Raw genomic sequence first — 21541 nt, 5'->3', positions numbered from 1 at the left:
GGGCTAATGACTAAAAGCATAGAGCTTTCAACATGAAACTTCACATTGTCTAACCTGTCACTTTTCTTGGAGAGACTTATTATTTCCTTGCATTGTGTTTTGGCACTGTCCTAAGTCAGAAGTACCCATCTTACTTTTAGAATGACAATGTTTCTAGTTTCTCAGCACATGCTATTAGAATAAGACTTATAGACGAGCAAAATAACCATTGGCAGAGTGCGCATATATTTGGCATTTCTAAATTAATCCAGGGAGGTGTGAAAGACACCTGCTCTACCACTTACAGAAGCAGTCCTCAGGTTAAATGCTAAAGACCCTTGGATTTGCACCAAGATGTAGTCTGTCTCCATAGAAGCATTTTCATATGTCTCCAAACCCTCCTCTCTTCTTTCTTTCCACCCCATTCTCAGAGCCAAGGCCTCCTGCCTGGAAAAGGGACAAAGTCTTAAGAATATAAACAAGAAGAAAAAAAAAAAAAGAATATAAACAAGAGAGCAGAGTTAGTTGGGAAAGGAAAAAGGACCTAGGATTCCCTGAAAAATGAAATCATACAATGTACTCAAGAGCTCCTGTACTCTGTTCTTTTAGCTCATTCTCCAGAACTTTCTTGTCCATCACAAGTCTGGTCCAAATAAGAATCCTTTAGGCTACAAGTAAACCTTCTAGAGAAGTCCTTCTTTCTCCTGTTCTCCTAAACTTAAAGTTGCAACATGATCACATGAACACAGAGCATCATGTCTTTTGCCTTAATATTGTCAATACTTTTCCCCCTTCAATTCATTGAGTTATCCCAGGACTGCATGCCCTTGAGAAATTTCTATAGCCTTGTAAGTCTGTCATCATGTATAAAATAAAAATAACATCAGTTGGTTTTACCTGATAAGGTGTCCTAGACACATGTTGTTTTTGCAGCCCAGCCTCTGTTCACCTGGTAGCCCTCCCCAATTTCCCTCTGCAGTCCAACCTTAGTCCATGACTTCAGGGACCAAGCATATGACCCAAGCCTAAGCCATGGACACACTTCATGCCATGGATACAGTGATTGGTTCTCCAATGAGTTTGTGACCTAAGGAGAGCCCAAGATGCAACTGAGACTTCTACTAGGAAAAATTAAGACAAAAACTCTTGCTCTTTCCCAATGGACATAACATGAAAATATGTAGCTCCAGGAGCCACTGACAGCCATCTTAGAACATTAAAGAACACATCTGAGAATCTTCATCTCAGAGTCAGGAGATAGAGAAACCAGATCAGCCTGACATAGCCTGAGCCCCCATTTTATATTAGGTTGAGCCAAAAGAAATTGCCAGTATTTGGCTGTCTAGAGAAACAGCAATCTCATATGGTTCAACCTAATAGCAGTATCTTTTCAATTATGTATTTCAATAAACTTCCTTTTTGGCTCCAGGCAGTTTAGTTTAGATTTCTATCATTTACAAACATAAGTGTCTAGACTAATATGTAAAGTTGTAGCCACGAAAATGTTACACCAGCATGCATGGATGCATCAAAGAACCACTAGTGTTTAAAAAAAAAAAAAAATACTATCGTGTCCTCTCAAGTTTGAAAAAGAAGTTAAATTCTTGAAGAGGTTAATAAAGATGGATAAAAATATGTATGTAAGACCTCACAATCCATAAAGCATTTCACACTCATCTCATTTAACTGGCATAACTACCCTATAAGGTAGATATGTGCCCATTTTACAGATAAGAAAACTGACCTGAAGAGTTGAGTACATTGTCCTGAATTTCCCACATAGTAAATGGCAGTAAACCCAGATCCTCTAATTCTAAAATCCCACACTCTTCCCACTTCATTTCACCATGCTGAGATTGTGAAAAAATTGCTTAGGAAACATCTGCATGGACCCCAGTAGAACACATGGAGCATCAAAGAAATGTCTCTGATTTTCAAAACAACAACCAATCTGATCATGTTAAAGAAACAGCCCAAAACTCAGGCTGAAACATGTCAAATCTTTCTAACATTGGTGAGATCCTGGCCAGGGTTCTAGTTTCTAAGTTTTTTAATTAAATATTTTTATTTAATAAAATAAAACCTGTGTTTCTTAAAGTGCCTGCTTAGAGAACATGGACAATGATCAACAATGACCTAACAATTACCTTGAATTAAGACTAAAAACCTATTCATGTAGCAGTCTGGACTATGAAACCCGGAGACCTTAGGAATGTGCTTTGATGGCCCAAGATTTTGAAAAATAGATCCGGAGGTACAGTCTTTGAAAGTTGGGGCACTGACATGACATAAGTTCTGGACCACGCTGAAAGCATGGCTGTAATTAACCTATCCTCTTAGACCTGAGACATGTGACCCATCCAATTTTTTTTAAGAGAATTGACCAAGGTGATCTTTTCATCATACTTGTTCTCATATGACAGGTCAGGATCAACAGAAAAGCAATCTAGAGGCCTCCTCAACCAACCAGGCTGAGGACATTCCAAGTACATGTATCTAAAAATGATCAATTGGAAAGACACAAAGAGGAGCCAGGGTTTATACTCTAACCTCGAGTTTCCGATCTTAGCTCTGACCTCGGCCACATGCCCTCAGGCAAAGGGCTTCACCACCTCCCTTTCACCCCTTTCAGTCTCCTCTCCTTGCCTCCAGGGTTTAGTTGCTTATCTATAAAATAATGCAAGTAGACCAGCTGATAGCTAAGATTTCCTCCATCGGTAAAAGTCTAATTTCTATTAGAACAGGACAGGCACAAGATTGAATCAGGGAGTTTGAGCAGAAGCCCTATAAAAACTGGGTAGGAAGAATTTCAAGCAGAGAAAAAGAAGCCAACTGCTAGGAAATAAAAGCAGCGGCGGTATCAGAGATGTGATAGAACCAAAATGTTGCTTGGTTGTTACCGGCCCCAGAATCCTTTACCTGAAGATGTAATTGTCATAAAGCTGATACTAACTATAAAAGGCATTACCAAGCTTCTACTGGAGGAAAGAATATAACTGTTTAAGATCAATACCATTTTCTCAAAAAAACTTCCAGTCATATCCTGAGATCTGGGAATTCTTCAAAGAAATGTTAGGGGAAAATGCCTAAGACTTCCTTATGTGCGCTTAGAAATTAGAAATATGAATAGTAAGCCAAAAAAAATGTTACCTTTAGTATTGGTCAACATAGTAATACCTGCTAGTTATAATCATTGTCTATAGGCCTTATACATTAAGCACTTTTATCTCTTTATGTTAATAAAATGCCATGGAACAGATTCCTCCTGTTATCATATCAATTTGGGAGATAAGCAATCTCAGCCAGGAAAGTTTCATGACTTTCCCCGGGTCAACAGACAGAAAGTGGTAAAGCCATTGCTGAAACCCAGACAGCCTGACTCCAGAGTTCAGGCTCTCCCAATTTTTCTTAAAAGCATTATACAAAATATGAAGAAAATACAAATAATTTTAGCTATAGATATGCTATAATTTTTTTAAAGACTAACCATAAAATACTCAAGAGTTCTTTTCCAATGTCTAATGATGCAAACCTGCAGGAAGATCATACCTAAAATGTGTGCTAAAATAAGGACATTTACAATGTCATCACACTTTACCTGATAGGTCAATACAACAGGAATCAGAAATCTCCTTAACCTTCCAGGCTGAGGATATTCAGAGGGCAAGTAGGAAGAATGGGAGTAAGGATGCCTGGGGTCAGCTGATAGAAATCTTAAAGGAATCCCTGAAAAAATATCCAGAGTTATGGCACAGCAGGTAGACTTTACCTTCTGTGGTAAAATGCCACTCAGCTTCTTCAGTAACCTCACACATGGGTAGTAACCTAGGGAGCATGACATTTTTAGTACTAAAGAAAAGAGACAGGGAAATAGAGGAGAAAGTCACATACTATAGCAGTTAAATTATAGCCTCCGGACTCAGAATCTCTTGGACTGGCCTCACAACTGCCATTTTCCAGCAGTATGATCTGGGGCAAATTACTTCATTGCCCAGTGCCTCCATTTCCCATCAGTAGGGATAGTAAGAATACTTATATCAAAGGGGTATTATAAAGACTAAATATCAATAAATATAAAGCACTAAGAACAGGGTCTGCCACATATCTAAGTGTATGATACACAACTCTTACGGTACATAAGATTACTATATATTCTTATAGAAGATGGATGGATGTAAACTACCAAGAAGAGTTAAGTACAGTTGATTTGGTGACTAAACCATCAATCCAGGGGAGAAAATATCTGTTTTGATTGTATGGGGACAATCCAGATGTATCCCAGATGAATCCGGACTAGATTTCCTTTTGCCGGGCACTGACAGGAACATATAGTAAATCCTATGGCTGCATTTAGGACATAAGACGTATATCACCCTAAGCGCTGCGGCAAACCCTCCACTATAATAATAAATCCTCTTTCTGTGTTACCAACACTGAGAAAAAGTGTTCAAAGCAAGAATTATTAGCGGTCTCTCCCTGCCTCCCCTCCCTCTCCAAAGATTTTTACAAGACCAGTGGGGTTTGTTGGCGTTTCCAAACTTCTCAGGAAGTCTGAAATGGGTACTGCTAGGAGTTGCTGTATAATTACTTAGTTGATTCCCTCTAAGGAGCTTACGCTAAGAATTGAGGAAAGAAAGCAGATTAACCATTTGAATACATGCTACGGCCCATCCACAAGCTTTTCCCTCTCTCCGCCATAAATGGGGGCTTCTACAGTCCCCACCCATCAACCCCAATATGTGATCCAGGGAAATCAATGTATTGCTTTGGCTAATCCTACAACAATAGGGGTTTCATTTTCATTGTAGGGCAATTAAGTTGTCCGACGGGAAGGAAGGAGCAAGAGGGGAAAGGGGTGGGGGGAGAACTCTCCCATCCCCACAGACAGATTAGTCCCTGTGGAGGCAGCAGCGTCCGTTCTGTCTGTCTGGTGGTCGGTCACACGCAGCTCCGGGCTGCTACCTAGCAACGCAAAGCCTGGAGAGAGCTCGCCGGTTCCCCTGCCTCCTCCTCGCCCTTCCCATTCATCCCTGGTCAGTCTCCCCACCCCACTCCGCGCGCTACTCTCTGTCTTCAAGTTCCCTCTCTCCCTTCCTTCTCTCCCTTTTCATTCCTGTCTTCTCTCTCCTCTTCCCCCGTACTGTTTTTATCCCCTCCACTTCTTCCTTTCTTTCTGTTTCTGTACAAATGTGAACTCTAGCAACTTGAGAGAATTTTTAAGTGCTTCATCGCGGAAACTTTCTCCATTCGAGCCCTCAAAACTCTGGCCGCGCAGACGGGGCCTCATTCATCAACACAAAAGCCCCCACCTCCCTGTTGAAAAGGAAAACCCTTCAAAGAAAATGCCCCAGTATATCTGCTGCTCTCTCGTCCAATCCCGCTTCCCGGCCTTATCTCGGCTCGTAAATGATCTGTATCGAGATGCGGTCTCTTGAGGGTCAACGCGGGACCAAGTTTCGCTGAGGAGGAGAAGGGGGGGTACTCTAGCCCGCGAAGGGATCTCCCCGGCTAAGCGCGGCAGGTGGAAAACTGCGCACGGAGAAGCGCGGCGAATCTCTCAGCCCCCCAGAGAACGAATCAGTATGGGGAGCAGACTGCGCACTGGCTAGGAGGACCTCTGTCTCCGGGTTCCAACTGCAGAGTGCTTTCGAAAGGCTCGGGAGAAAGTCCCGTGGGAACAAAGGCGGGGTCCCCGTGGGGTGCGCTGTCACCGAAACCGGCGGAGCTACTTTCTCAAGTTTGCTGCTGCTCAGTTGCCGGGCGGGAGAAGGAGGGGTGCTCCCGCTCGCCCCTCGCTGAGCAACCTGAGTGCCCTGGCGGGAGCCGCACCAGTGCCGCCGCCCTGCCCTGCCCCCCCGCCCCGGCCGTGGTCCCCTCAGTGCGCTCACGGACCCGACCCCTGCCACTGCCGGGTAAGTCCCGAGCTCTGCGCGGAATTCCGGCCAGCGGGCGCTTACCTTGGCCACTGGCCGGCGCCAGGCAGGCGGCAAAAGCCAGCAGCACCGTGCACGCCACCGCCGCCGCCCCGCGTTCCATCCCCGCGGCCATCCGAGGCCCCGGCCTCGCCGTTCCTTTCCCGGGAGGTGGGCGCGCGTAGCACACAGCAACCGCCGCGCCTCTGCTCGCTAGCGCTCCGGTAGGCCTGCACCTCGGCAGGCTCCTAGAGGCGGAAAACCGGCCCGAGAGCCCAAGGCATCCCGTTTTCTACCCGCGCCAGTCCCCACCCTCCAGATGGTGCATAAAGCCCTGGAGACCCGACCGCCCCGGAACTAGCATGCGGGAATCCAGCCGGGCAGGCCCCCTGCCGCCCGGCCCGCCCCCTGCACTTTGCAGCGCTGGGAGGAGTAGGGACTCGAACACACGTGCGCTCACACATGCACACTCCACACGCGCGCGCACACTCACACACGTCCTCATACAGTCTCTCACACACAGTCACACACACTCCTCACTGTCACACAAACTGACAGTCTCACACGCTCACGTGCGCGCCGGCACACACATTCCTAGGTCACACACGCGTGCGCGTAGTCCACAGTCACACAAACACCGACACGTGCACGCACACTTCGCAGTTACACATTCTACGTTTACACACTCCTCGCAGTCTCACACTCAAATGCCAACACTCGCCTGACACATGCACGGGAGTGATCCGCTCTAGCCTCTCCGCAGGCTTTGCCTCCCCACCCAAGTTTGCGAGGCAGTCCGCGGGAAAATCTGCCACTGATACAGTCTTTTAAAAGGAAGAAAAATAAGAGAACGGAAGGGGAAAGGAAATGAAAGGAATAAGAGCGTGCTGGAGAGATTTGTGACCATTCTCTAGTCTGAAATCCCTAGGCTTCTCGGACATCCTGGTTTCTCCCATAGAGTTGAGACGCTGAGATAGGGTGCTCTGTGTTTTTACAAAAGCAGGGGCATAGATCGATGTGGGGGGGGGGTTGGATCCTTGTTTAGCTTTTCTTAAGCAGAACATACACACGTGTTACCGCCAGATCGCGTTTCTTACAAATCTCTTCAATTTGAAGCAAAGTTGAAAAGAATGAATGTCTTCTATTTCGTACTGGTGCCCCTTTATAGGAGGGAGACACGTAAGGGGTTCAGAAAGCCCTGCAGCTCCCTCCTATAAGGCAACTTTAGACAGACTGCCAGGGGCTCTGACCCCCAAGAGCCGTTCGAATGAACCTACATTCACCCCCAGAGCATCGTCCTCGGGCGGTACGCGACACTAGAGCCAACAGAAGGAAAAAAAAGAAGGAAGGGAGGAAAAGAAAGAAAGAAGTGATGCACCTAGCAACTTATTTCCTGGCCCTGGGATCCCTGTGAGCAGGGGCCGTTCCCAGGCCGAGGTCACCCCCAAATCTCCGGTCCCGGGCTCTGGATCAACTCGGCAGAAGGACCCCAGGGGCCCTTTCCCCCAGCCAGAGGGGCCATGACAGTGGAGGCGGCAGCCCTGGGCGCACTTAGACCTGGGCAGGGTCCCGCCGCCTCGCCCTTCCCACGGGCGAGAACCTGCCAGTGACTGCCACCCCTTGTCCCGGAGCACCGACTGTCTGGGACTCCGCTGACCGACCCCTGGCACGACCCCACGGATCGTGTACCTTCCGTGGGCTTTGGTGATTGGTGAAGCTTTGCGGGGAAGAGGATGGGGGAAGATAGGTATTATTTTAGAAAGACAAAAAGATTAACAGAAATAGACACAGAGAGAGAAAATTTAGACTTAAAAAGACCAGGGCTGTGAGAAAGGGCGACAGTCACTTCGTGGCTTTCTTTTCGAGATTTCTGGATTTGGAAAAACAGAGTTCTCTGCTCTGACCGAAGTCACTGGAACGTTATTTGCCTCCCCTGCACTGCACTGGCGGTGTCCGGCGCCGAGGAGGAGGCAGGATTGGGGACCGGAGGGGCAGGGGGGGGTCTGGGAAGTGAAGAGGATGAGGCGAGTGGGAGGAGGGAAGCGGCGAGGGATCGAGAAGCTGCACTTCAGTCTCCGCGGGTGATTTATGCCGGTTCCGGGCGGCCGGGGCGATGGTACGAGACCGCGCCGGGGTCAGGCGGCTCTACGCCCGCCCAGGCCGCGCTGCATAGTCAATGAGCGTCCCCGCACCGCGGGTTACAAAGAGCTGCGGCGGGCGCTGGCGAGGCTTGCGTGGGAGGGGCTGGGTGGCTCCCAGTGCGCGCGTAGGCGCGTGGGGGTGCAAGAGGGTGAGCGCCGGCGCGCGGGCGGGCGGGCGTGTGTGTGTGTGTGTGTGTGTGTGTGTGTGTGCGCGCGCGCGTCCTTTCACTATAGCGGCCAGGGTTCCAAACATTCCTTTCTGCACTGAAGGGTTTTCCTCATTGTTGTTGTCTTTGTGCTCCAGTGTTGCCAACTTACTGGAATTCCTGACGTGGTTGCACAGCAGGGCTCAGGCTGACCGTAGGAGCCAGCTGCGTTTGTGTATGAGGCCGACCCCGACGTTAATCCCAGAATAACGCGGGTGAAGGGGGAAAGAATGGAGGGAGAACGCGAGGGAGGGGAGCAGATAAAGGGTGGGCATGGGAATGAGGGACCACTAACAGAGTACGGTCCCTCATTCCCAGCACTGCGGATGTGAACCCACACATGCACACTCTTTTCCACTAGAAAATCTCATTTTCTCAATGCAACCCCAAATTCGTGTCGCTCGAAAACAAAGCATCTTTTGCAGCCCGTACCATGCACCTGTTTATCTGCGGTTTCTATACCTGAGAAAACTCGCTGCTAGTTTTAGAGGATTAAATCTAAGGACCAGCATCTGGGAAAACCCAAGTTAACACAGTTGTGACTTAAGCCAGCCTTTTTTCTGTATAATGAAAAAGTGCAATTTCTTTTTGACATTTCTCTCTACATATATGCATACAAGACTTTACTGTTAACCAGAGACAGGAAAGTGCTGAAAAGTGAACTTTATCCTAGTAAATGTATGTTAATTGACTTCCTTGATACATTTTTGACTTGTGTATATTTATTTTACTTATGCGTCAACAACAAACTACTAAAAATATTTTCAGAGCATTATGTTCTTATGTTGAACCAACTTCTGCTTCCTGCAGTGGGCATGAAGTTGTAAAATCTCCTTGAGTAAAATTCTTTTTTTTTTAAAGACTTTATTTATTTATTTGACAGAGAGAGAGCACAAGTAGGCAGAGCGGCAGGGAGAGGGAGAGGGAGAAGCAGGCTTCCCGCTGAGCAGGGAGCCCGATGCGGGACTTCATCCTAGGACCCTGGGATCATGACCTGAGCCAAAGGCAGACGCTTAACCGACTGAGCCACCCAGGTGTCCCTCCTTCAGTAAAATTCAACTTCAGTTTGCTATTAATCCAACCCAGATTTGCTTCCTAAGAGCCATAGAGCCAACTGCCCACTGAACAGCTCCAATCCAATGTCCTTAATACCTCAAACTCAACATGGGGGAGCCTGAACCATAAACCTTCCATGTTCCTTATCTCAGAAAGGGGCACCACCATCCAGCCCAGGGGCCAAGGCCTGAATTGTCATTTTGACCCAACCCTCTTCCCCACTCCTATATGCAGTCAACCTGTTAATGTGCAACATTCTGTTAACTTAAATCCACTTTCTTCTGTCTCAAACCCACCCATTTCTCTCAACCTCACTGCCAGTAGCCACCTAGACTCTCTCACCTGAATTATGGCAAGAGCCCTCACAAGTTCCTTATTGTCAGTTTTGCCCCCTACTGTCTGTCCATCTCTTTTCCATTCTGCAATCAGATGATCCAAAGTGATATTTGCATTAGACTAGTGCTTTCAAACAGAGGTCATTACTAATTAGAGGGTAAGAAATCAATTTAGTAGTTCAGACAAGAATTATTTTCAAATTAAATAAAACAGAATAGAAAGTTTCATGTGGAAAGGATATGTATTGTTTCACAAAACTCCTGGTTCTCATATGTGTGTGTGTGTGTGTGTGTGTATGCTGTGTCACCTTATATAGATCTCAGTCAAAAAAGCTTGAAGTATCTCTCCACAAATTACTTCCTAATTAAAAAGAGAAAATAGTAAGAGACATGGAGAAACCTGGCAGATATCTTAATAGGTGTTATTACTATTTAGGTATAGTAAGGTCAATAGATCAGGAGATGACTGCCATTGGAAAGATAATTTACTAAACTTACAGCTCCCAAGAGAGGGAATACAGGTCACACCACTGGGGGGCCACAGAGAGAAGCACTAGAGTGAGCACTCCCAGAGGGAGAGGGGGGAAATGTGAGCAAGCACCTTTACTGTGGTTTCTGAGGGAAGGAACAGGAAGACAGGGTAAACAGGCTTAGGATTGGCCAGTTTGTATTTGAAAAGCACTCCCTTGGGCCAACTCTCAGAGGAGGGAGGCAACGAGGGAGGCAGGAAGGAGGTCAAGGCAAGGTGACTGGGTCATATCATCAGGTTGTCCAGAACAAGGTGTATCCAGTATATGCCTGCAGGGCAGATGTTAAAGCATTTTAAGATTACAGAAGCTAAAAACATGGTAAATATGGAGGATGCCTCATGGTATTACTGACAAAAATGGGCAACCTAGTCATGAGAAAGCATCAGACAAACCCAAACAGAGGGACATTCTATAAAATAAGCAACTTGTGGGCACCTGGGTGGCTCAGTTGGTTAAGCGGCTGCCTTCGGCTCAGGTCATGATCCTGGAGTCCCGGGATCGAGTCCCACATCGGGCTCCCTGCTCAGGAGAAGCAGTCTGCTTCTCCCTCTGACCCTCTTCCCTCTCGTGCTCTCTATCTCTCAAATAAATAAATAAAATCTTTAAGGAAAAAAAATAACCAGCTTGTATTCTTCAAAAATGGCAAGGTCATGAAATACAAAGAAAGACTGAGGAACTTTTTAGAGATATGACAATTAAATGCAACACACAGCCTTGGGTTGGACTTGGACTGGGGAAAAACAGCTCTAAAGGGTGTTATTGGGAAAAGCAGAGGCATTTCAATATGGACTATAGATTAGATAATGGTATCCTGTTATGTTAAATTGTCTGACATTGGTTAGGAAAGAGAATGTCCTTGTTCTTAGGAAATATATCCTATAGTATTGAGGGGTACAGAAACATGATTTTGCAACTTATTCTGAAATAATTCAGAAAAAAATGTGTATGTATGCATGTGTGTGTTTGGAAGAGAGAGAGAGCACAAATGGGCCACAGGTATGTGGGAGTTTCCTGCACTATTCTTGCAACTTTTGTGTGAATTTGAAATTATATTAAAATCAAGTGACTTTTTTTTAAGCTTGAGAAACTGAAAAATCATAAGTTCCACATCAATAGTTCCTCTCTTGTCTCCCTGTGTTTACTTCTATCATTCCCTATGTCTAGAACATTCTTTCCCTTCATTCCTTCGTCTGGTTAATGCCTATTCAACTTTCCAGTCTCATCTAAAATATCTCTTCTTCCAGGAAGCCTTCCCCAAACCCCCCATAGTGACCTAGGAGTCCCTTCTACATGGCCTCATAGCTCTATTTCCCTCAGCCCAGCTCTCTTCACACTTGTATTCCCATGACTGCCTCAACTTCCCCCTCTGCAACCAGAATAATATATTGCAGTCATGCAGACTGTATCGATCACTTGATTATAACATTTCAGTAGTTTTCACATTATTCTGGAATAAAATTCAAAATTTTTAACATAATCTACAAGCCTTTGCATGATCTGGGCCCTGGCAATCTCTTGACTCTCATATGACAGTCTAGACACACTGGCCTCCTCTTGGTTCCTCAAACATATTATCTGCTTTCCCAGCCTCGAGGGTGAGATTAAGAGGCCTAGGAGAGAGATAGGAGAGGTTCATGGAGCTGCCTAAATTCCTGACTCCACTCCAGTTCTAGCTCCTAACCTACCTTTTGCTTGAGCAACTTGAGTGCATCTCCGCCACATGCAAAACAGAGCCAGACTGAAACCATCAAAAAGAGCCAAAAAGACATCTTAAGGTAGCTCACCTACCAGTATGCTTCTGATGTAAGAACTACAATCCAAAAGGAAAGAACACTGTATTGATGACCCTCCCCCACCTTTTTTCTTTCTTTTTCTTTTTTTTTTTTTTAACAACTTTTGACTTGCCAGCCTCAGGACCAGGTCCTGAGCCATAAGTCTGCCTGTGGGTAGCCAGGGCCAGGAAAGACACAGCAAGATCTAAAGGGACAACGAGTGCAGGAGCCATGGTATCCAAAAACAAACATGGAGACACCAGGTAGAATACGACAGGAGAATCCTCATTTGCAAATAGAGTCACATGAAAAGTCTTGGCAGAGCTTGTAAGAAACAACAGGGAATCTAGCAAGTCTCACTGATTGAAAAAAAAAAAGGTTCAATAAAATTAGGACTTTGCTGAAAATGTTAGGAGTTAAAGACTTGATCGCATGTAAATGTTCTGATCAAGCCAGCAGAGGCAAGAACCTGTGCAGGGGTACCTCATAGGGCCTCGTGAGGAAGGCTTAGAATGCAGTAGCAGGGTCAAAGTGGTTAGCCTCACTGCTTTTAAATTCCTCTCTCTTAGGAGCAATTCCTGCAGGTAAAGGTCAGGGAAAACATCTGCCTGGATAATGACTCTTGAGAGCCAGAAGTCCAATACAATTCCATCAGTCCCGCAGTCCATCTCTTATCTCAGGGATTGTGAAAGAGCTGGGGGTTGTAGAAAAATATGTGATAAGAAGCAGTATACGCATGAAGAAATGGCCTATATAAAGTCAGGACTCCGGATCATAATTACATGTAAATCCAGTCTTCAATATACAAAAGTATGGGGACTGCACCAGAATTCAACCAGGTCCCGTTAAAGGAGTTGGATTTGTCTTGCTCACCACCAAATCCCCAGAACCTAGCATTGGACCTGATACATAGCAGGTCCTCAAAACATGTTTGGTGAATGAATGGAATAAAACAGCATAAACTTTGCATTTGGCTTCTGGCATTCCACTCAAATGAGACCTTACAAGATGCGACTTATTTTTTTTTTAAGATTTTATTTATTTATTTGACAGAGAGAGAGAGAGCGAGAGCAGGAACACAGGCAGGGGGAGTGGGAGAGGGAGAAGCAGGCTTCCCGCGGAGCAGGGAGCTCGATGCCTGGCTCTATCCCAGGACCCCGGGACCATGAACCAAGCCGAAGGCGGACATTTAATGACTGAGCTACTCAGGCGCCCCAAGATGCAACTTATTCTTGAGATCTTGTACACTATAGGAAGCGTCCTCAGGGTATTTCAGAGTTTGAACTTCTCCTTAGCAACACTTGTCTTTAGGGTCTACAATTAATTTTGAAATCTGAGGGTTGTTGTTTTCTGGTTTGTTTTTTTAAATTTATTTATTTTAGAGAGAAAGTAACAGAGCCCAGATAGCCCTTCCGTGTGTTAGCTCCCTCCGGGAGGAAAGACCCTGCCCACACAGGGCCTCCCAGTCTCTGTTCCAGGATCCCATCCAGGACACTACATTAAATTTAGGCATCATGTCTCCCAAAGCTCCTCTTGACTTTGTCAAGACTTGAATCAGACTGCCTGAGACTTGAATTTCTCAGACATTGTTTTTGTTTTTGGTGACTTTGACAGTTTTGAGGAGTACTGATCAGGTATTTTGTGTAATGCCCTTCAGTGGGAATTTGGCTGATGTTTTTCTCCTGATTAGACTGGGGTTTTGGGTTTTGGAGGTGAGATGACAGAGGTAAAGGGTCATTCTCCTCACATCATATGAGGAGTACATATTATCGACATGACTTATCATGTTGATATTAATCTGGATCACTTGGCTGAAGAAGTGTTTGCCATATTTCTCAACAGTAATCATTCCTTTTTCCCTGTTTCATTCTGTACTCTCTAGAAGAAAGTCATTATGCACAGCCCAACTATAGGAGTAGGGATTTTTATACTCCATCTCCTCAAGGGCAAAGTGAGGGAATTCTTCTACATGGATAGATTTATCCATTGATCTTTATTTATTTATTCAGTGTTTTATTTATATCAATATAGAATTATGGATATTTATTTTATAGTTTGGGTTATAATCCAATACTACATTATTTTATTGCTTTAATTATTCTAGCTTTGGTGTTTGGGAGCTCTTTCAGCTGACCCATATGTCCCTTTGACCTATCCCCATAATTGTGGGAGTACTTTCTGGCAGTACAAGATGCTCCACCTCATCTTGCTTATTCCCTGCCCCAGCCCTACAACCAGTCAAGAACTTTTTATTCTTTGTTTTATAAAGAATGAAAACAGTAATTAAAATTTACTGATGGGGCACCTGGGTGGCCCAGTCAGTTAAGCCTTCAGCTCTTGGTTTCGGTTCAGGTTGTGATCTCAAGGTCAAGATCTCAGGGTCATGGGATCAAGCCCCCAGTTGGACTCTGTGCTCAGCGCAGAGTCTGCTTGGGATGTCTCCCTCTCCCTCTGCCCCTCCCCCTGCTTGCGTGCTCTCTTTCTTTCTAAGATAAATAAAAACCTTTAAAAAAATAAGGTGATATTCATTAAGCACTTTGAACTGCATCTAGCACATAATAAGCACTACACAAATGTTGGTTATTATTTTGTTTACAGATAATTTTTCTAGTGGGGTACTCAACTTTTTATTAGTTTCTAAGAACTCTTCTATATTAGTTTTTTTGGTCATAGATGTAAAAAGTACTCTCCAATTTGTTCTTCAAAATTGTTTATTGTGTTTTTTGCCTTACAAAAATCATTTGATTTTTATATACACATAACTATCAATCTTTAAAAGGTACAAACTTCCAGTTACAAAATAAATAAGACAGGGTGATGCAATGTGCTGCATCGGGAATATAATTAATAATATTGTAACAACTTTGTATGGCAACAGGTGGTAGCTAGATTTATTGTGGTGATCACTTCCTATTGTATATAAACTTTGAATCACTATATTCTACACCTGAAACTAACATAATATTGTATGTCAACAAACGATCAATTCTTTCCCTTCTGAATTGTAGGCTTCAGTGCCTTACTTAGGCATGCTTTCCCATCCCAAGATTATGAAAATAAAATGTAATAAAAATAATTTCCCCAAGCAATTAGTTAAAAACAAAGTGTATCAGTAGTTGCATACTATTTATCTAGAGTTTTACTTGATGTTGGTAAGATTCTTAGCTCAAATCTGGCACATAGTGAGTATTCAGTAAATTTTCTTTTAACCTTTTTTTTTAAAGACTTACGTATTTACTTGAAAAAGAGAGAGTGAGGGAGAGAAAGAGAGAGAGCGTGCATGCACACAAGTGCGTTAGGGGGAAAGGCAGAGAGAGAGAGAGAGAGAGAGAAACTTCAGCAGACTCCTCCCTGAGCACAGAACCCAACTGGAAGCTTGATCCCATGACCCTGAGATCATTACCTGAGCCAAAACCAAGAGCTGACACCCAACCAACTGAGACACCCAGGCACCCCTCAACTTATTTAATTCTCACAGCAACACTCTGAAATAAGTACTATAATCACTGGTAAGGAAACAGCCCAGAGAAATCAATTTTCCCAAGGCCACACAGCTAGTTAATAGCAGAACTGGAATTTGAACCCAGTCAGCTCCAGAGTATCTTTGCTTATACTTTCGCCAAAAGCAGAACCCTGAACTAAAGACTGGAGTACATATAATTTATTAGATAAATAACTCCAGAGGGACGCCTTGGTGGCTCAGTTCAGCGGGAAGCCTGCTTCTCCCTCTGCCTGCTCTGCCTGCCACTCCTCCTGCTTGTGCTCTCTCTCTGACAAATAAATAAATAAAATCTTGAAAGAAGGAACTCCAGGAAGCAATATTGAGGCACCAGAGAGAGATAGAGAAGAGGGTAAAACTGTATGAGTGTGCTATATTGATGTCACCCCTGTGGTATCTGGCACTTAGTTCTCCCTTGATCCTCTAAGGAGAATTTACGAGTCTCAGAATTATCCACCTGGATCAACCAAGAGAAGTATTTATCCTTCAGCCCCCATCCCCTGTTGGTTAAGAGTTATCATCAGGCAGGCACCTGCGTAGCTCAGTCAGTTAAGTGTCAGACTCTTGATCTCGGCTCAGGTCATGATCTCGGGGTTGTGAGATCTCACTGGGTGTGGAGCCTGCTTGAGATTCTCCCTCTTCCTGTCCTTCTGCCCCTCTCCCTCTGTGCATGCACATATGTTCGCTCTCTCGCTCTCCCTCTCTCAAAAAAAAAAAGTTATCATCAGGGGCATTATCTTCCCTGTCACCTGGAGTGAGCATGTGTGCTTGCTGAACCCACCGGAATCTACAGCAATGGAGAAGTTCCAGGGCACAACGTAAAAGGTAATGCCACAGACACCGGAAGCATAATGATTCCAGTATAAGGTAAGAAGAAGCCTGTATAAGGAGTCAAGTGACCAGGCAGATGTCATACTTTAATGTTCTCTGGTACTTTTACTGTGTTCCCTAGTGGAATCATTCTATCTTGGAATCAAGATCTCTAATCCAGCAGAACCTAAAAGACATTCTTGTCATTTAGCAAATTCTTAAGGTGATGATGAGAGGCACCAGCATTTCTTCCACTCCATGGGGACAGAGCATCGTATATCTGCCACATTCTACATCCTCGATAATATCCCAACCCCACAGTTTGGTCCTTGAGCTGGTAATTTAAATGAAAATTTAATAGGTCATTCTACTGTACTATTAGGGTAGCTCCTTCTGTGTGATGAGGTATACATATCTTCTTCAACTTATGGGGTTATGTCCTCCTGATAAATCTGTCGGAAGTTGAAAATATCATAAGTTGAAAATGCTTTAATACAATACACCTAACCTACTGAACATCATAGCCTAGCCTAGCCTACCTTAAACATGCTCAGAACGCGTACACTAGCCTACAGCTGGGCAAAATCATCTAACATAAAATCCATTTTGCAATAAAGTATCAAATATGGCATGTAATTTGAGGACACTACTGAAAGTGAAAACCAGAATGGTTGTTTGGGTACAGAAAGGTCATAAGCATATGACTTGTTTACCCTCAACATTGTGTGGCTGACTGGAAGCTGAAGGTGCCACTGCCCAGCTTCACAAGAGAGCATCATACCACATACCACTAGCTCAGGAAAAAAAATCAAAACTCAAAATTTGAAATACAGTTTCTACTGAATGCATATCTATTTTCTACCATCATAAAATTGAAAAATCGTAAGTCAAATCATCATAAGTCGGGGACAATCTGTGTTCTAAAACTAAAGCATTCCAAGGTCAAATACCCAGTATCAAACCTCCTTCACTTGTAAATGAGTTGCTTGTTCTGAAGGCATCGCTATTCAAGATCCCATGTTAGTATATCCGGCATTTTGTAAGCCTTCAAATGATGGTGCTGACAGAGGCACTGTGAGAAGGAAGGCAAAACCCACATTCAGGGTAACAGCGGATTCTAGAAAGAACAAATCACTTCTCCTCCCCCATATGTAAAGCATCCAATGTAATCAACATGCCACCAAGGGACTGATTTTTCTTTTTTTCTGTGTCATTGTTGGCAATTTTGCTTTTCTAGGAATTTTTCCATTTCGTCCATATTTTCAAATATATTGGCATAAATGTGTTCATTATATCCTCTTATCTTTTCAGAATCTGCATGATTTGCAGTATTATCCCTCTTTTTATTACTGTATTTATTATTACCTTCCTTTTCTCTTTTTTTCTTATTAGTATTGCCAATTTTGTTGGTCTTTTCAAAGAACTGACTTTGGGTTTGTTTTTAAATCAATTATATTTTTATTTTTGTTTTGCATTTCATTGATATCTTTGTTTTTCTTTACTATTTCCTTCTTCCTATTGACTTTGGGTTTTATATACTGTCAAGCTCATTTATTACATTTTTTATTTCCATCATTATATTTTCAGTTCCAGAAAATTTCCATTCATATCTTTTTTCAAGAGCCCCATTCTCACATGAAATTATATTTCATCATCTCCAATATATAGATTATATCTTTTGACACTATCAATTGTTTATCCTTTTTTGTTTTTCAGTCATTTCATCCTAGCCCCTGGTATGCCTGGCAAATTTTAATTGAATACTTTATGTGAGTATAACAAATTGTGTAAGCTATAGATGATGCTATCTCCTCCAAAGAGAATTTATTTTCCTCAAGTAGGCAGTCAGAATAGGGGTAAATCTTTGATCCAACCAGAATAAGGGGTCTCAAGACTGGATTTCAGTCTTTATGAGGTCTGAACCAATCCTGGTTTGTCCTACTACTAGCGTGAAGCCCTTTAAATATCTCAATAGAAAATGTGGAACATTTTCCAGGACATTTCTCCTTAGTGGCTCTGAATTCCAGTGTTTATCTCAGCAGAACCATGATACTCCTAAAAGCTCTGATTAAACTCTTAACATGTTAGTATCCACTTTATATTATACTTCTCAGATCAATGCAGCTTACAAATTGGCAATGCTGTAAGGAAAAAAGTAGCAGAAAATTTCCAGCTTTCCCAAGTGTTTTCCCTTTCTTTCTTGGATCTTGGTCTCTCAAATGAATGTGCTGTTATTCTCCAATGCCTTTAAGCCGTTATTTCAAATTTTAAAATTTAAAATATATTTTTCATATAATTGTAACTATTCTCTGATACTACACCAAAACTCAACAAGTTGTTCCTAAGAGTTCATTACAATAAGAAATTTGAAACCATATCAATGAACTTCCCATCCTCAATTATATTAAAATCCATTGGTCTTTAACTTTGAATGGATTTGGTAACATTATGCTCTAGTCATTTGAAAAATATTAGTTCACTGTTATGCAGCTCTTCTTTTTTTTTTAAAAGATTTTATTTATTTATTTGACAGAGAGACAGAGAGAGAGCACAAGCAGGGGGAGTGGCAGGCAGAGGGAGAGAGAGATGCAGGCTCCCCACCAAGCAGGGAGCCCGACATGGGACTCAATCCCAGGACGCTGGGATCACGACCCGAGCCGGAGGCAGACGCTTAACCAACTGAGCCACCCAGGTGCCCTGTGCAGCTCTTCTAAATGTTGATGTATTTCATTATAGAATATCTTTTAAATCACATTGGTTAAAATTACCACAAAACTCATCACAAAAAAAGTCTTTGAGTATAATTAAGCTATCACATTCCCAATGGCAGATACAATTTTCCAAAATTCTAATTTTTCTTTTTTTTTAAGATTTTTATTTATTTATTTGACAGAGAGAGACACAGTGAGAGAGGGAACACAAGCAGGGCGAGTGGAAGAGGGAGAAGCAGGCTCCCCACTTAGCAGGGAGCCCGATGTGAGGCTCCATCCCAGGACCCTGGGATCATGACCTGAGCCGAAGGCAAACACTTAATGACTGAGCCACCCAGGCGCCCCTAATTTTTCAATTCAAAGCATAAGATGTGTGCCTAACAATTGCAGTATACCCTGTTCCTGTTTTAACAGGAACCACTTTAGTAACAAATATGTCACAAAAATAAAAACTCACTATATTTGAATATATTGTTAGACAATATTTGGATGAAATATCAGAAAAGGTATAAATAAAAAGGAACTTATACTCCAGAATTTGTACATTTGGTCATCATAAAGGTGATAACTTTAAAATAATATTTAAGTCTAGAAATTATTCAAACTGAAAGGAAAATTAGTCTAAGAAAAAATTTTTAAATTATAGTAAAAGTATAGCAATTATTTACAGTCTTTTTGAAATCTTATGAAAGGCCATTTACTTTTCCCCATATCCATTTAAATTACACTGTCATTGGTTATATTTGGATGAAGTTCACTTGAATTTTGTGACACGGAAGCAGATAGCTGATGGGAGAAACAAGTTGGAAAGTAACACATGGCAATGAACCTTGTTTACCCATCCCCCAAGTCAGCTGAAGTTCCCTAAATTGAAAAAAAAAATTATAATAAAAATAAAAATAACACCTACCATTAATAATGTTTGAGAGGGTGAGCAGCAGAGAGACATCGACCCTGCTCCCATCTGATTCCACCGGTCTTGGTAATTGTGGATAAATTGACAGAAAACTTTTTGACCGAATAGCTCCAAGAATTGTTCTTTAAAACTGATTTACTACTTATATGACTCTTTATAATAAAAATCCTTACCATTTCTCAAATGGGAAAATTGGAAGTGCTTTGTAATGCAGGTTTTAGGAAAGAGAACGCAAATTCTTTTCTTCCAATACAGCCCCTTCCAGTGGGCAGATAAAGAGAAGGGTATTCTCCATACCTGAGTACCTTTGCCTCTGCTGCCTCAGAGTTGGCTGGTTTTCATCTGGGCTTCTATCTTCACTCACCACTCAAGGGAAGGCTTCTCTCTACTGTACCTTTTTTTTTTTTTAAAGATTTATTTATTTATTTGGGGGGAGGAGGGGCCGAGGGAGAGAAAGAATCCCAAGCAGACTCCAGGCTGAGTGCAAAGTGCTAGGCAGGGCTCAATCTCATGACCCTGAGATCATGACCAGCACCGAAACCAAGAGTCGGACTGAGTCACCCAGGTGCCTGTACCTTCTTGTTCATATAGTTATTTCAACCAACAATTAGATAATTGCTTCAGTTAAAACAGAAGAGAAAGGGTATTATAAATAGGACCTTACAAATTAAAATTAATAAAACAAGTTTATTTGCTTTTCATAAAACCCCTTACTTGATTGATTCTATTTTAATAAATTGATTCTAATTTAATTAGCCTGTCACTTCAGTTATTAGAAATTTAAAGGATTAGCTTATTTTAAACATTAAACATTATTTTTATTTTCATAAAAATGTTTTAGAAATCAGTTTGCAAAGTAACATGTATTTTATATGCTGTTCTGTTAAGCTGCATAGGCTCGTGTGTGTGTGTGTGTGTGTGTGTGTGTGTGTGTGAATGGAGAGAGAGAAAGAAAGAGAGATGCATAAGATCAACACCAAGATTGAACTCCACTCTGAAAGAATGATCACTGAAGCAGTACTAGTCTTTAGCTCCAAATGGTGGGGTTTGGGATGATCTTTTTTTCGCTTTTTATGTTGTTTAAATTATCTATAATGAACACATTTATCTTTATGAAAAGAGAAAAAAAAAACAATTTCTATAGAAGCAAAAGGAGGGCACACCTAATTCTCCTTTGGGAGGGAAAAATAAAGTTTGGAGAATAAAATGATCTATAAGCTGAACAATGAAAAATAAGTAATTCATATAGCTGAAATGAGTAGGAAGGAATATAATAAAATCCTTTAACTGATGCATTATAATTCCCAACAACCTTATGCGACAGGTATTTTTATCTATCCAGGATCTCCTTTCCATTAGTTAATCCAAGTTCTTGTCTTAGGTATGTTTTTGAAGTGCAAAATTATGGATTCCCTCATAAAAATTCTTTCACTGATAAAAGTACATACTAGATACTTAACATACCCTAAAAGGTAAGGTGTCTTAGAAACTGACAGCCCAGAAAAAGGGTGATCTAGAAATATCCTAAATATGCACTAAGCATGTTACTTAGACAAAAACTTACCTACCTGTCTACTTTTAAAGAGATATTAAAAAAAATTATTGGAAAACTTTAAGACTCCTAAAGATTTTACATCATGGTCATTTTAGCTTCTAGCTAAATTTGTGAGATTT

At 42.5% G+C, this 21541-nt stretch overlaps 1 protein-coding gene across 1 annotated transcript in view; it reads right to left on the bottom strand.

Annotated features, from left to right (window-relative positions):
- Window positions 1-6015, bottom strand: part of LRP2 (LDL receptor related protein 2) — a 195337-nt gene extending 189322 nt beyond the window's left edge. The window contains exon 1 of the mRNA XM_028123757.2: window positions 5937-6015. Coding sequence (XP_027979558.2) covers window positions 5937-6015 — 79 coding nt within the window. The remainder of the gene's footprint in view (window positions 1-5936) is intronic.
- Window positions 6016-21541: the final 15526 nt, after the last annotated feature.

The sequence above is a fragment of the Eumetopias jubatus genome, unplaced genomic scaffold (assembly GCF_037043125.1).
Source record: "Eumetopias jubatus isolate StellerSeaLion01/CBP00866 unplaced genomic scaffold, mEumJub1_p1.0 scaffold_3, whole genome shotgun sequence".
Taxonomy (NCBI): domain Eukaryota; kingdom Metazoa; phylum Chordata; class Mammalia; order Carnivora; family Otariidae; genus Eumetopias; species Eumetopias jubatus.
This window is presented reverse-complemented; position numbering and strand designations above follow the sequence as displayed.